Below are 16,030 nucleotides of genomic sequence, written 5' to 3'. Positions count from 1 at the left end.
ACTCGACTGAACTCGTTCCTGGGATTTGTGAATTACTAAAGCAAGTTCTGGTAACCGTGCTAAAATCCCTGCATTGGTTGCTGAGAAAAGGGTGGCTGTGGAAATGGACCCAGTAACATGAGGTAGCTTAGAATGAGGTGGTGAAGTAAGCCTTAAAAATGTTGGCAGTGTTAACACATGTCGACCCAAACTTGACACTACAGTTAGCGTGTAACGCTTCTATGGGGTTGGTGTAGGTGTTGTACTGTCGCACATATTACTGAATGGAGAGGAAGGGCCCATTGCATTTGCATTGAGGTCACTAATAAAGACTGAGGAGAATTATGTTCAAGTTGAAAAAGGAGGACAGAGTATTGTATTTGGCATTGAAAAAGTTCACCCAATTCCTTGGCAGGCACTTCATGCTACTGACTGACCACAGACCTCTAACCTCCATTTTTGGCCTATATACAGGTGCACTGTCAATGGCAGAAGTACACCTGAAGTGATGGGCACTGGCTCTGTCAGCCCACTCATATGACATCAAATACTGACAGGCAGAGAAGCACAGCATCATAGATGCCCTGTCAAGGCTGCTTTTACCAGGGAATACTACAACCTGAAAAGTGTGTACTTCTCCCAAGATGCCAAGGTGCTGGTGCCAGTTAATCAGGTGCAGAATGTTGCTTGGAACAATCTGGTTTTGAGCCATGTGGTGGACTTAGTCTTCAAAGGGAGGACCATTCATGGAAACCTCCTAGAATTATGCACTTACCTGTCCAGGAGTTGGGAGTTAATGTAGGGGAATAAGAGTTGTTACTCCTCTCCCGTTAAGAGGGAAGATGCTGGAACAAGTGCACTAAAGGCATCCTGGCATGGTACGAATAAAGGAGATAGCCAGAAGCTATTTTTGAGCAGACAAATGTGGACTACCAGACTGGGGAGAAAGTGGGATCATGTGAATCCTGTGCACTAATATGATGCCGCTATTATCACCCGTTCACCTATGGGAATGGCTTCAAACACTGTCAGCAAATTCACGCCAATTTCACGAGACCAGTAGAGGGACACAGGCTACTAGTGGTCATGGATGGCCCCTGAAGTGATGGTCATGAAATTTGTATCAAAGGAAGCAACGACAGACTGAATGAAATATTTGGAATTGTCCCTCAGGACACTGAGCTGGTCCAGATGGGATCATTGGTCTTGACAGAGTCATGTGTCTCTGAGCCAGGGTTGGCCACACCCAGGGAGGAGACAACAGCATTGTCACTAGGCAGACAGGGATGTATCTACAGACTCTTTCCTTTGCTATCAGTCTCCCATGTCTCCCTGATCCAAAGCGTTGCTGAAGTCTAAGTAGTCTACATCCAAAACTTTGCCCTCATCTACACACTTGATCACCTCTGCAAAAAAAAAATTCAATCAAGTTGGTCAGACATGACTTCCTCCTTAACAAAAGCATGCTGACTGTACTTGATTAATCCCTGCCTCTCAAATGAAAATTAATTCTGTCCCTCACAATTACTTCCAATAGTTTCTCGCCACCAAGATTAGATTGAACTAGCTTGTAATTTCTTGTTTATCCCTTGCTCACTTCTTGAATAACAGTACCAAACTGGCTGCCAGTCCTTCAGCACCTCTCTTGTGGCCAGAGAGAAATTGAAAATTTTTGCAAGTAACCCTCCCTCCTTGCCTCACTCAACAATCCGGGATACATTTCATTCAGCCCAGAAGACTTATCTACTTTTAAGCCTGTCAGACCACTCAATCTTCTCCATGTCTATGCTATTTTCTTTAAGTGCATCATTGACCTTCTCCCTGATTTCTACACCCGTATCGTCCCTCTCACTAGTGAACATCGAATCAAAGGTATTCATTTGGTACACTACCTATATCCGCTGGCTCCACTCACAAATTAGCACTGTGGTCCTAATGGGCCCTACTCTTTTCCTTATTATCCTTTCACCCTTAATGTACCTATAAAACAACTTAGAATGTTCCTTCATTTTACCTGCCAGTATCCTTTCATATCCTCTTTTAGCTCTCCTAATTTCCCTTTTAAGTTCCCTCTTGCATATTCTATTCTCCTCTCAGGCTTCTGCTGTTTTAAGACTTTGTATCTGCCATAATGATCACTTTTTCTCTTAATCCAATGCTGTTTATCCCTTGATATCCAGGGTTCACAGGATTTGATGGGCCCACCCTTTTTTTATTGGAGCATGTTGGCTCAATACTCTCCATATTTCCTTCTCCAATGTTCTGAGCCAGATTTACTTGAAAACATCTGCTCCCAGTCTACACAGACCAAATCATATTTTTTAAAAATCAGCCATTACACAAGTTGAGAACTTTGATTTCAGCCCATCTTGTCCTTTTCCATAACAATCCTGAATCTAACTAAGTTATAATTGCTGTCTGCAAAACATTCCCCCACTGATAATTTTAGGTAACAAAACTGGGCAAGTGGTTGAAATAAGTCCAGGACCATCCTGGTCTTGTACAACATTCTACATACTGGCTTAAAAGGGTACCCTGGATGAAATTTTAAGAATTCCACTCCCTCTAAACTTTTCACAGAATGATTACCCCACTTAATGTTGGGCAAGTTGAAATGCTTTATTGTCATTAGCAAATTACTTTACATCTACATACTTATTTTTCTATTTTTCTCATATTGTTAGAGGGTGTGTCCTCTGCAATTGCAATCAGAAAATATGCAGCTGAAAAATGAACAAATTATGGCTGGTAAATATTACATTTTTGTTCATATTGTAGGAAAAAAAAAAGTTAATTTTTTTCCCAGAAAATTGTGGAAAATATATATAGCTCTATGGGGATTTGTAATTTATTACTACCCAATGTCATTTGGAATCAGTTAGACCCAAGAAATCACTAAACTATTCTAAAGTGACTAATCCCAGCAAATGGAGGGCAACCATGGCTCCGATACTGTTCAATGCTGTAAAATGTATTAATATGCGTCTCAGAAGACAAGATCAAGAAAACCAAAGAACCTGGCAATGTTCCTGGTCTACTTCACATAGGAGAGGTAATATTTTGACATTGCACACCTATCGGTAGAACTAAATTTAAAATTGGACACATTGAATTCATAACATACTACAACTAGTCAAAACTTCAGGCCAGTCAACGAAGTTGTAAAATTGTTCAAACAAGGCTGTCTACTTGGTCTAAGCTTCAGAAGACTGCTGGAAAAAAAGATTTAAAGAAACAACAAAACAGAAAGCCCTTGGTATATGGTTCATCCAAAACCAAACCAACAAAAGTTTTTCCTCTGAAGCTCAACTGCTATACATTATGAATGTACTAATCTCAATTTTTCTTGTTCTTGTCACATTATTGATGCCTGTTTTTATTGGTTGCTTTCCATATGGAAGTTACAAACAAATCCCCCGCATCCTCTCTCTAAACTATCATCTATTCCAAATTTTTGATACACTGCCAATAAGGTCAACTTCCATTCCTTCTCAAGAGCAAGCTTGTCTTGACAAGATATGACATTTTAAGTTCATAACCATGGTAACTGTAATTACTGGGAAAGAACTGGAAAGGACCTCAGATGCAAGCTGTCAAATATGAAGACAATTGCCAAATTTCAGTCTGATCCTTTACAGCTTTGACAAGACAAAAGCCAGAAGAGACCATTCAAATCATTACTACAGATTTAACTCATTCCAAAGTTAACAACTCCAGAATCAGCTTAAAAGATCAATAATAAAGCAGATCAGAAACTAGGTAGTCAAATCAGAAACTAGGGTCTTAAATTGAACAAAAGTAAATTCTTTTAAAAGACAAAAACTCAGCAATGAATGTGTTCCAACCATGGCTAACAAACAAGAAATGTATAAATGCCTTTGTTTGATCTAATAAAGAAGTTAAAATAATGGTAAACCTGAAGATGCGAGCACCTTAGAACTCTGCAAAGGAGTACCAAGAGAAAAGATTAATAAACGGAAAATAGAATGAAAGTAAACTAATGGGAAATTTAAAAAAACACAAAGGCTTCTATAGGTTTGTAGAAAGCATGAACAAAAACAGATGCGAGTCCATTTCAAACACAGTCAGAAGAATTTATAATGGGGAATAAGAGTTCCTAACAATCTGCCAGAAATTAAATCTAGAGACTAATTAAAAAGAGTGAGGAACTACAAAATGTTAAAATTAGTTTTAAAAAATTAAGTAAAAGAGAGGTTAATGGCACTTAAAGTACCCAAAACCCCTTCATCAGACGATTTACATCTCAGTGTGAAAGAAATGGATGAAAAAGAAACTACATACATTGGTGGTCATTTTTCAAAATTCAGTAGACTCTACAGTTGTTTCAGCACATTGGAAGATGGAAAACGTAACCTCACTGAAGTATAATATAGATATAGAAATTTCTACAGCTGAAGACACTGCCAAGGGGACAAGATAACAGTAAACCCTACGCAAAACATTTAACCTTGGAAACAAAGACAGGAACACTAATCATCCAAACATGCATTTCCAATTTAATTGACCCAATCAACATGAAGATTAAAGTCAAACAAAGTTATTGCTCTATTCTATTCACATGCTCCTATTATTTGATTTATAGCCTTTCCCACAGAGTGCCTACTGTCTGAAGGTCTTTACAATACTCCTACCAATGTCTAAGACAGGTTTAATAGAGACTTCTTGAGACAAAGTGAAAAGGGAACAGGAGTAGGCCATCCAGCCAACTAAACCTGCCCTGCCATTCAATATGATAATGCCTGATGGACAGCTTCAATGCCTTTTACTCACCCTATCCCCAATACGCTTTTTTGCCTTTGGTAAACAGAAATCGATCAACCTCTACCCTAAGCATTATCTAACTTTACATTTCCATAACACTCGGTGGTAGAGAATTCCAAAGATTCATAACATTTAGAGTCAAAAATAAAATTCTCATTTTGAACCTAAATAGTATCTCATTTATTTTCAAATTGTGCTGTATGGTTCAAGACTTCCCAACCAGAGAAACATCTTATCTGCATTTATCCTGTCTATCCTCTTAAGTATTTTGTAAAATTCAATGAAATCACCTCTCTTTCTTCAAAACCCAAGAGAATACAAGCCCAGTTTGTCCAATCTCTCCTCATTGAACAGTCTCAACATCCCAGGATGGAGACTGGTGAACATTTATGGCACTCCCTCTATGGCAATGATATCTTTCTTAAGGTAAAGCAGATTAAAATTGTACACAGTACTCCAAGTTTAGTTTAACCAAGCTCCAATACAGTTGAAGCAACACTTCACTATTCCTGCACTCAAATCCTCTTGAGTAAAGGCTAGTATTCATTTGCCTTCCTCAGTTTGCTGCCCCTGCATGTTAGCCTTTAGTGAATCATCAAAGACACTTAGGTGCCTTTCCAACTACATGTTCCAACCTCTTAAAAAATACTCTGTACACCTGCTCCTCTGACCAAAGTGAATAAGTTCATACTTTTTCACATTAGATTCCATCTGCTATGGTGTGGTCCATTCGTTAACGCTGTCGAAGTTCTTCTGAAGCTATATCACATCTACTACACAACATACATTCACACATTTTCCAGAATAGCGTTGCTTCTGTTTGGATGATGCCACCCTCCAAAACAGTGCTGCTGACATGATTTCCTTCTTCCATAACAGTGATTCCCCACACTCTGTGGTTGCCCTCAAATGCATCCAATCTATCACCAGCGCTTCTGTCCTTACACCCCTTCCCATCACTCACAACTTCATGATTAGGTTCCCCCAGCCTCACTTTTCATCTCACCAGCCTCCGCATTCAAAAGGTCATTCTCCGCTACTTCAGACAAGTCCAGCAGAATGCCACCACCAAACACATCTCCCCTCACTCCGTCTGCATTTCGTAGGGATCGTTCTCTCCGGGACACCCTAATCCTCCTTTAATAACTACCAACACCAAGCCTCTTCCCCTGGAAGCACAGAAGGTGCAACGCCTGCCCCTTCACTTCTTCCTTGTTCACCATCCAAGGGCCTAAACAGTCTTTCCAGGTGAAACAACATTTCATTTGTATCTCCTCTGATCTGATCTATTGCATTCACTGAATCCAACGTGATTTACTCTACATTGCAGAAGCCAAACGCAGACTGGGTGACTGCTTTGCAGAACATCTCCAGCCCATGCGTAAGCCTGACCCCAACCTTCCTGTAGCTGGTCATTTTAACACAGGATCCTGTTCACATGCCCACTTGTCTGTCCTCAGCAAGCTCCAGCAAATCACATCACAAACTGAAGGAACAGCATCTCATCTTCAGACTAGGCACTTTTCAACCTTCAGGACTTGATATCGAGTTCAACACCTTCAGATTGTTAACTCTCTCCTGCTGTGGACGGTTCGTGGCTTGCGAGCCCAGTCAGACCACATGTGGAAGCCCCCTGCGCTGATCTACTGCGGGTTCTTTTTAAAAAGTCTGTAATGCTTACCCTTTTAGCTTTATTTCTCATTTTTCTAACTTGTATTATGAATAACTAAGTAATAACTTTTTCCTTTATTTCTCTATTTTGTATCTAAAATCTGTGCCTAATTACTTTGTACCTAAGATGGCACCATGTGGGGTAGCACTGTAAGCTTTTCACTGTATTCATGTACTTCTGTACACGTGACAATAAAGGATATTCTACTATATTTACGAAGAGTCATTTAGACTCAAATGTTGGCTTGCTCTCTCCATGGATGCTGCCTGACCCACTGTGATTTCCAGCATTTTTTGTTTTTAGTACAGATTCCAGCATGTGCAACAATTTGCTCCTACACATTCACACTTAGTTTTGGATCATCCACAAATTTTGAAATACTACATCTGGTTCCCACCATTACATTGTGAACAGCTGGGGCCCTACGTACTGATCTTTGTGGTACTGCTCTAGTCACAGCCTTCCAATAGGAGAATGAACTAATGATTTCTATTCTGTTTTCTGCCTGTTAGCCAATCATTAAACCATGTCAGTACATTATCTCTGGTCCCACGAACTTAAATTTTTCTAGCCACCTCCTGAGGAGTAATTTATCAAAAGCCTTCTGAAAATCTAAGTATGCTTCAACCATCTGGTCTCCTTTATCAATATTGTTACCAACATTTTCAAAAAAATTCCACCAATGGTACTGTAAACCAAAAGGATCAGTTAGTCTCTGGATGAGATGACTGCCTTGCTGGCTGGGGTTAGGAATTGTTTTAATACACAAAAGATATCACAGTTGTGGAACTGTCTGGCACCTGATTAGTACTACATAGGGCCCCAGCACTGCAGAATACACACTGGCTGGTGAAATTGTTTAGTTTTACAGTGTAAATTAGAGACCTGTCTGGGTTTACACAGTAGTGACAAATACCGTAATCCCTGCACATATCTTGTAATCTGAGGACGATCAGGAAATCCGTGTAACTGATATAATGGGAAAATGTATTGATATATAACTAAAATTGATTGGGGATGCAGTCTTAGAGTGCTGTTGCCCTGGGCATATTTGTAGAATAAATCTGTTGTCTTGTTTAAGGCAGCATTCACCTCTGTTTACAGTATCATTTTAGACTACAACAATTGGCCCAGCCAGGAAGCAAGAGAAACAGATATACGAAGTGGGAAAGTACCTTTATTTGCCACACACAGGTCACACTGGCTAGATGGTTAGAGGCACTGGGGTGAAACAAGACAAACTTGCAGACTGTGAGGTGAAACAAAGGGACAGCATGCAGGGCTGCAAACCGTCAGGTGGAACAACCCCATTTCATAACCACTGGGCCAGAATCACCTTTATGTACATCAAAGGCGTGAGAGAGATTGAAGTGAGAACCACTGTGTGGCAAAGTCACAGATAGATCATGGCCATAGAGTCAGGAGAAACTACGCTAGGTGATTGTGGGTGATGACTTGGCACTTCTAGTTGGGAACCAAGGTTTAATAACAAAGTTCTTAATGGATAAAATGAAAAGGGTAGTTGATAGGAATGGTAGAACAGTGCTGCAACCCAAGCGATCCATGAGAGATGCAAAAGTCATGGAGTCAGAGATCTACAGACAGGAAGAAGCCCTTCAGCCCATCACGTCTGCGCCAGTTAAAAACAGCACCTAACTATTCGACTTCCATTTTACAGCACTTGGCCATAGCCTTGAATGCTTTGGCATCACAAGTACCCATCTAAATACTTCTTAAATGTTGAGGGTTTCTGCCTCTACCACCCTTGCAGGCAGTAAGTTCTAGATTCCCACCACCCTCTGGGTGAGAATTCTTTTCTTCACATTGTCTCAGACAGAAGATACAGAAGCTTGAACACGCGTACCAACAGGTTCAAGAACAGCTTCTTCCCTGCTGTTAATAGACTCCTTAACGGACTTATCCAATTTCAAATCTAATGTTGATCTTGCTTTTATGCACCTCCAATGCAGCCATAACCTTGTATGGCTCACTTGGTCCAAACATCTATGATCCGTGTCCTTGTATATTATTATCTGTCTGTACTGCTCGCAAAACAAAACTTCCCACTGTACTCAGATACATGTGACAATAAACTAAATTAACTTAAATTTATGCACCCCAGTCATTGAGCATTCAAAAGGGGAAAAATTTCCTTCCTATCAAACCTATCCATGATCCTCATAATTTTATACACTTCAATTATGTGCCCACTCAGTCTCCTCTGCTCCAAGGAAATCAACCCCAGTCTATCCAATCTCTTATCATAATCAGAACTGTCTAGTCCATGCAATATCCTGGTAAATCTCCTCTACTCCATCTCTAATGCAATCACATCCCTCCTACATTGTGGATTTCAGAACAGCACACAATACTCTTGCTGTGGCCTAACCAACATTTTATACAGTTCCAACATAACCTCCCTGCTCGTAAACTCTAAGCCTTGGCTAATATACCTGGTGATTATGGTTAGTAGCTGCTTAGAATTTAGAGCATAGATACAGAAACTTACCAAATAAAGGACCAGGGTCAGGGCCAAATGGGCTCCTTAGCCAGGGTTTATGGCTGGAGACCAGACTGATGGGGAGTGGACAGATCTAGACAAGAGGGACATGTGGGTGCAAGGTATCAATGAGTGAAACCTAACAACACCAGACATATTGGACTCATCTCATGGCAGCACCCATTGGAGGAATGGGCTGGGAATGAGCCCTCTAGTTCAAATGCAGAGATGGGATGGTTAGGGGAATGTGATACAGAGCCTGCTAAGCATGTGCCATTCACCCCAGCTCAGTGGCAGACGATATCTAAAGAATTGCTTACACCAAGGCAGAATCATGTTAATAAAGTTTAGGATAAGCTTGAGAAAATAATTGATATCCACAGACTTCATGAGGTAAGTCCCGGTATGATACCCAGATCCCTTTGTTTGAAAAAGAGCCACTTTCCAAATGAGCAGGAGATGGACGAGCATAGTGCGACTAAATTTCTGGGCCAGATATCAAACATTCAAGTAGCTAGTTAAATGCAAGCTGGGAAATCAATGGTCCAACTGGTTGGATGCAATAAGGGTGACCCAAACAAAAAGGGGAAGGGGTCCACGAGTATATCAAAAGAAATAAACTGAATATCGTGACTTCTCTGGGTTGAATAATTGTAGTTGATATTCTCATATTCCTCAAGATGCTGAAGATACGGTCTAGTGGGGAGCAACAGAGGGTCTCAGAGTTGGGCATTCCCAAGGAACATGACTACAACAATACAGTTGACTACGCAACAGAGATAAATAGCACACTTCAGAAGGGGGCTAGTACGAAGGTAGCAGTAGTAACCAGGGTGGTGGCAAGCGGCTTTGAAAAACCAGGACAATAGGTCAGGGAGTGTACAGAGGCAAACGAGTATGGCTTCATGGTGCTCGAAGACTGGTTACTGGCAAAAGTAGTGCTAGGGAAAGAGGCAATGATCAGGAAGTCTTATGCAATCTTTGGGGATGCAGTCTCTGAGTGCTGTTCCTTCAGAGTATAAACCTGTTATCTCATTTGAACGAGCAATCACCTCCATTTAGTGTTATTTAAGAATACAACACCCACTATTAAAGATAGAAATCCAAGAACTACAGACCTGTTTGCCAACATATATAGAGCTTTTGTTGAGGATGTAACTAGCAAAATAGATAAGGGAGAACACAGGATGTGGAATATTTGGATTTTCATGAATCTTTTGATAAATGGTCCTACTTTAGAGGTTAGGTAACACAAAACTAGATGTAAAGTGTGAATTGAGAAGAAGATGCAAAGACTTGTTGAGGAATTTGGAGATGCTAAATGAGAGGGCAAACGTTTGGCAGATGGAATTTCATGTTCTCCCTCATCTAATTTGCTAGTTATATCCTCAAAAGGTCTATGTATGTTGGTTTAGCAGTATTTCATTTTCATAGATCCATGTTGGCTTTGTCCAATCTACCATTATTTTCTAGTTTGCTTTTTAAGTGTTCTGTTACTGCATCCTTTATTACAGATTCCAGCATTTTCCCTATGGCTGATGAGATTATCAGTGTTGGTAGGAAAAGCAGAAATACAGAATATTTCTTTAACACTGAGAGGTTGGGAAGTGTTGAACGTCAAAGAGCTTGGGTGAAAAAGCTCCACAGAGGCTAGTATCCTATCACTAAGTCACCCTTTATTTAATTATATCATTCACTATCTACCTGCTCTGCTTGAGACTGGCAAGTTCAAAAGGGACGAAAAAGCTCAAATCTAATGACTTTTGTTATCTATGGTTTAATGATATTCAGGATAATGCATTTTCCTTGCTAGGCCATCCATGAAGTGCTGTGCAATATTCCATTTGAAGTAGCTGAACTTTAAGCTTTTATTTACTGCATCTAAATCTGATCACCTAATTAAAAGGAAGGATATGTTTGTTCTTGAGAAAGCAGAGAAATGAGCAAATAAAAATGATTTTTGGTATGAGCAACTAAATTAAACAAAAAGGTTAAGAATTTTAATCTGGTTTCTTTAGAAAAACTGAGACTTTGAGGTGAACATTTTGATGAGAATTGATAATGCTGACCCAAGCAAATTTGCATAATGCTGAAAGATTCAGAAAGCAGGCAACATAACTAGAAAATCAGGATGTCTAGAGGTCAAGGGGCATTGGGAAGATCAAAAGGCAACAAAATTGAGAAATAATTGACTAGCGAAAGCCAATTTAAGGGATGATGTAATTGAATTCACGAGTTCAAGTCTGTAAATATGTGGTTATCCAAAATTCTGCACACCACGTCTTCACTGGCAACAAATTCTGTTTCCTACAAGCCCTGTGCTGGCTGACCCATATTGGCTCCCGATGTGGATTCATGAGTAAAACACTATTATTACTGTAATATGGCTCGAGTGTTCCTTACATATTAGTCCTTAAAATCATACATTATGAAGATCAGATCCTCGCTGAGATAGATGTCTTGGAGTTTATTAGCAGCACTAACTATGTAGATTGCTACAATATGTCAGACTATACAGTCTTGATTCTGTGCTTGCTGTCTTCATAAAGACACAGAAACTTTAAGTAGACAACTAGTATTCCTATCACTACCATAATGGCAAGCAATTGGTAAAGGCATGGTGTAACTTTCCACTGATTTTGTTTAAATGCCTTAAAATGTACATTGCCCGGTCTGGAATCAATGTAGAAATACAATAGCTGCGAGTCAAGCAATATTGTGATTTTAAAATTCTCATACTTACCTTCAGTCCCCACGCCCTTGCCCTTCCCACCTCTCAATCCTCTGAGAGGACTGTCCTCTTTTAATTCTGGCCTCTTGTGCATTCCTAATTAATACTGCTCTACTGTTGGTGGCCATGTCTTCATTTACCCAAGTCTGAAGCTCTGGAATTCCCTGCCTCTGTCTTTATGCCTATGTCACATTCCTCCTTTATGACACTTCTTCAAATCTACCTCTTCAACCAAACATTTCATCTTCTCTCTCAACATCTCTTTACATTGCTTGAGCCATGCAAATTATTTTATAACGCCCTGTGAGGCATTATACAAAGTTGCTGTTGAGCCAATTTGATGTAAGTGGACTGTCAACTATGCAAAGATGGTGGTTAGATCCATTCTCTTTTGATGAATGAAATATTTAATCTGACAATTTTTTACACTCCTGATTATGTTCTAATCAGATACCACTTTGGCACATTCACATGCTATCTCCTACTATGATTCAGACGTTTGAAAGACACTTCTAAAGAGCAGTGTTTGCTAATTGCAAATGTGTCTCATCTAGGAATCCAACTAATCATTGCAGAGCTGTATTGTATTTTGTCACGTATAAATGTGTATGCTCGGGATTAAGAGGATATAGTTTAATTCTGAATAGTAGCTTCGTTCCTGATCAGATTTGTTTATTAAAACACATTCTTTAAACGAGTTATTTTTGAATTTATAAGAAATCTGGGAAAAGTCTCTTTCGTCCTATATTACAGTAATTAAAAAGAAACAAATTGACTAGTTTAGTGATATAATAGAAATAATGGTGATATAATGGTGATATAATTTTGGCACAACTTAGAGTGGTTGAGCTTGATTACCAATGCATTTGTCCTATCAAAGATGTAATATAATGCAGAAAATAAATCTACGTGCAGTGTGTCTTAACACCAGTTTCAGAAGCCCATGCCCCAGCCTTATTGCAAATGTTGTATTTCTAATTTCTACACCGTATGTCCTTTGACTGTTCAGTTTTGTTTTATAAATACAATAAAATCTGTTCTAAACTCATCTAAGGAAATAGATCTTTTCAACAGACTCAACAGGATTAAAAGGATTATTGTCCTTTTATGCCTTCATTCTCATTCCTATTCATTTGTCTTCACTTCTTTACCTTTTGTTACACCATTTCAAACAAGTAATAATGTTCAAAGTAAAAATGAAAAGCATAATGAAAGCACATGTAGAAATTAAACAGTTTAATAGCAACACTTCCACAAACAAAAATTTTGTGCTTCAACAGAAAACTGAACTTACTAGGATGCGGAGGGCTATGGTTGTCAATTTTCAACGTTTTATTTATCCTTCTCATATCAAAGCAAGACTAGGAATAACAGAACAAGTATTATTTGGATGAATTCAGTGTGAGTGATGCATGCTTATAGACTGAGAAGCTTTTAACCCGAGGAATAAACAAGATCTCGGGGTTCATTTTACATGCACCAGTAGTACTAGTTCCTGCATTCAAATTTCCTAACTGCTCAAATATACAAGTTTATTATTCTTTTCATACAATTGACAACAATAAGTAAGTAACTACATTTGACATAACACTGTTCTGCTTCAAATGAATGTTCATTTCTTTTATACATAGATGCCGAAAGAAATAGTCACAAAGCAAAAATATTGACATCATTTCCCCAGATGTTTTCACTTTGTTTTCCAAATACATTCCTATTCCTAAATTAAAAAAAATCCCAAAGAACTGCAGATGCTGGAAATCAGAACCAAAATCAGAAGTTGCTGAAAAAAACTAATCAGATCAGGCAGCATCTGTGGAGAGAAAGCAGAGTTAATGTTTCAGAACCATTCTGAAAAAGGGTCACTGGACATGAAACATTAACTCTGCTTTCTCTCCACAAATGCTGCCTGCCCTGCTGAGTTTTTCCCAACAATTTCTAATTTTGTTACGTTCCTATTTTTGAAAACTCTTATGCCAAGCTTTCCCTTAACCAATTTTATAAATATTACATTACATAATTTAAAAAGTATGACATCATGAGTAAAAATTTAAAGATATAGCAAAATCAGCAGTGAGATTTTAGATGGTAAAGAGTTGATATTGTTAAAATACTTGAGTAAACTAATAATATTGTTGCACTGCACAATACTGACTTACCCCAGAAGTACATGCTGCTTCAGAACATTCCAAGACTGCTTCCTCAACAACTGGGCTCCATGAATTATGGAAAAGAAACCAGAATGGGTAGTGGTTTATGACTTCATTAGTACACTTGGTTTTGTGTGATTTTGCATGTATAACAGTCACGGAGATTTTGGGAAGAAGGACACTTTTATTGACTGAATTGACTGCAAATCTTGGGATGAGAGAACAGTTTTGAAGCTTCATGTCAATTCCAAATGCATTCTGATTTTGTCCAAGTGAAGGGAGTAAAATCTACAAAAATATGAATTTTCAAAGTTATGCAATACTAACATACATGTATGTATAAGACAGCTTCACCATTAAAACAGGACATCATATTGCAGTACATTTCCATAGGTTTAGGTTAAAAAAATCAGTTCCTATTACTATTTTATTAATCATTTTGATAAAGTTAATATTTCGGTCTCTGCAAATACTAACTTTGAAAGCAAATGCACAGGAAGAAAAGTTTGGACAGAATACAAGTGAATAATGGTGTGCTGAGACAATGTCAATATGATCAAATTCATCAGTTCCCAGTGGATATGTGACAAACAATCCTACACTCTTTCCACACTGATACCAGCTTAATCCTCAGTGTCAAAGTGGTTTACGCTAGCAGTTCAAAAGGTGATTATAGAGAATCAGCAGCCAATTTATTGTTCATTGCACAAATGAAAAGCCAATGCTTTTAATGTCAAAAAAACTAAAATCACCATGAGACTTGGATGTGAATCTCCAAAAACAATCTGAATTATCATTCTGTGAATTTCAGTGGAATGTTTAGGTGCAATGATAAAATGGCTGCCAATTAACTCATCCTGTGTTACACTTGTAGATCAATTAAACCCTGTAATACACAGCAAAAGGAGTAACAAGCAATAGGTACTGGCAGTTATAGTGGGTTCTTTAGTTGGAGGAGGATTGAATGAAGTTGAATATCTAAGGAAAAAATAACTGTGAATCCAAACAATAGAGCCATAAAAAGCTGAATAAAATTCTCATAATCAGTTCAGCATCATCTGATTGTTTGCATCTTGCTTTGAAATTTAAGGTTGTGCTTGAATTTCAAACTTTGAATTTTGTTTGTATGACTAATTTAATCAAATAAGTATGATTTCATTTCTCATTAATGCTCTTAATATGTTCTTCATTCATATTACAATAATTATATTTTATTACAAATCTCTTGTTATATGTGCATACAATTAAATTGAGAACAAGTTAAGCCTATAATGTACTTTGGGCGAATAACTTACTTCAGTCTCACTGATCATGCATTAAATGAGGTTATTTTTTCCTTGCCTTTAACAATATATATGGGAATAGATACATTTACTTTCAATGTTTTCTTGTTGATCACACATTACAAACAATCCACAACTGATTCCCAGATCAAAAGGTATTTTTGCCAATGCTGCTGAATCGCCCATTAATCATCTAAACCTAACTATTGTAAGATTAGCCAGCTCAAGTATGGATTAGATAAGATTTCATGGTTCGTTGAGAGAACAGAGCAAACCAGGAACATTCAGTTCATATGCAAGACATAGTATTGTGTATCATGTAATTGATAATCTAGAAAAAAGGCACACAATTCTAAAAAGTCAGGAGGATTTTAAGTGCCAGGCAAGCAAAGAGGATGGCTATCTAGTGTATTACTTTAATATTAATAGATACAAAAAAAAATTGTATGAGAGTCATTAAACCTAGTTCTTTGACTGCTTGTTTAAAGCAACGTGACATCAAAAATAAGATCAAACAAGATACACTTAGAAAGGGTGTGTGTGCAGTGTGTGAAAAGATCATTGATAAAACTAGTTGGTGTAGGATAAAAGCCCTTGACCAGATAGGTTAGATCTGCACACATTAAAAATTAGTCAAGGGGTAGCACAGATATTATCACATATGGATAAAAAGTTATTAAAAAAGTGAACAATAACCAAGAACCTGTGGAAATCTAATGCGATTCTTTTATTTAAAAACAGTTAGGACATATCCAGAGAACATTAAGAATTAAAGTGGTGGCAGGAAAGATAATTGCATTCTTCCTGAAAAGGTGAAACAGAAAACATCTGGAAACAGAATATATAATGAAGAGTAGTCAGCAAGGATTCCAAAAAGGAATCACAGTTTAACTTTGAGCAAAGTTTATGATTTGTAGACGTTACACAGACTCTGAC

General features: G+C 38.2%; 1 protein-coding gene across 2 annotated transcripts in view; it reads right to left on the bottom strand.

The window, feature by feature from the left end:
- The window catches only part of LOC109936100, a 129,346-nt gene that overhangs the window by 19,666 nt on the left and 93,650 nt on the right, over positions 1–16,030 (bottom strand). For both annotated transcript variants that reach the window (XM_048613611.1, XM_048613612.1), the window contains 2 exons: positions 13,821–14,099; positions 12,959–13,025 (listed from right to left, as the gene is read on the bottom strand). In XM_048613611.1, the coding sequence (XP_048469568.1) occupies positions 12,959–13,025; positions 13,821–14,099 (346 nt within the window). The remainder of the gene's footprint in view (positions 1–12,958; positions 13,026–13,820; positions 14,100–16,030) is intronic.

Source organism: Rhincodon typus, chromosome 28 (genome assembly GCF_021869965.1).
Source record: "Rhincodon typus isolate 14 chromosome 28, sRhiTyp1.1, whole genome shotgun sequence".
Taxonomy (NCBI): Eukaryota; Metazoa; Chordata; class Chondrichthyes; order Orectolobiformes; family Rhincodontidae; genus Rhincodon; species Rhincodon typus.
This window is presented reverse-complemented; position numbering and strand designations above follow the sequence as displayed.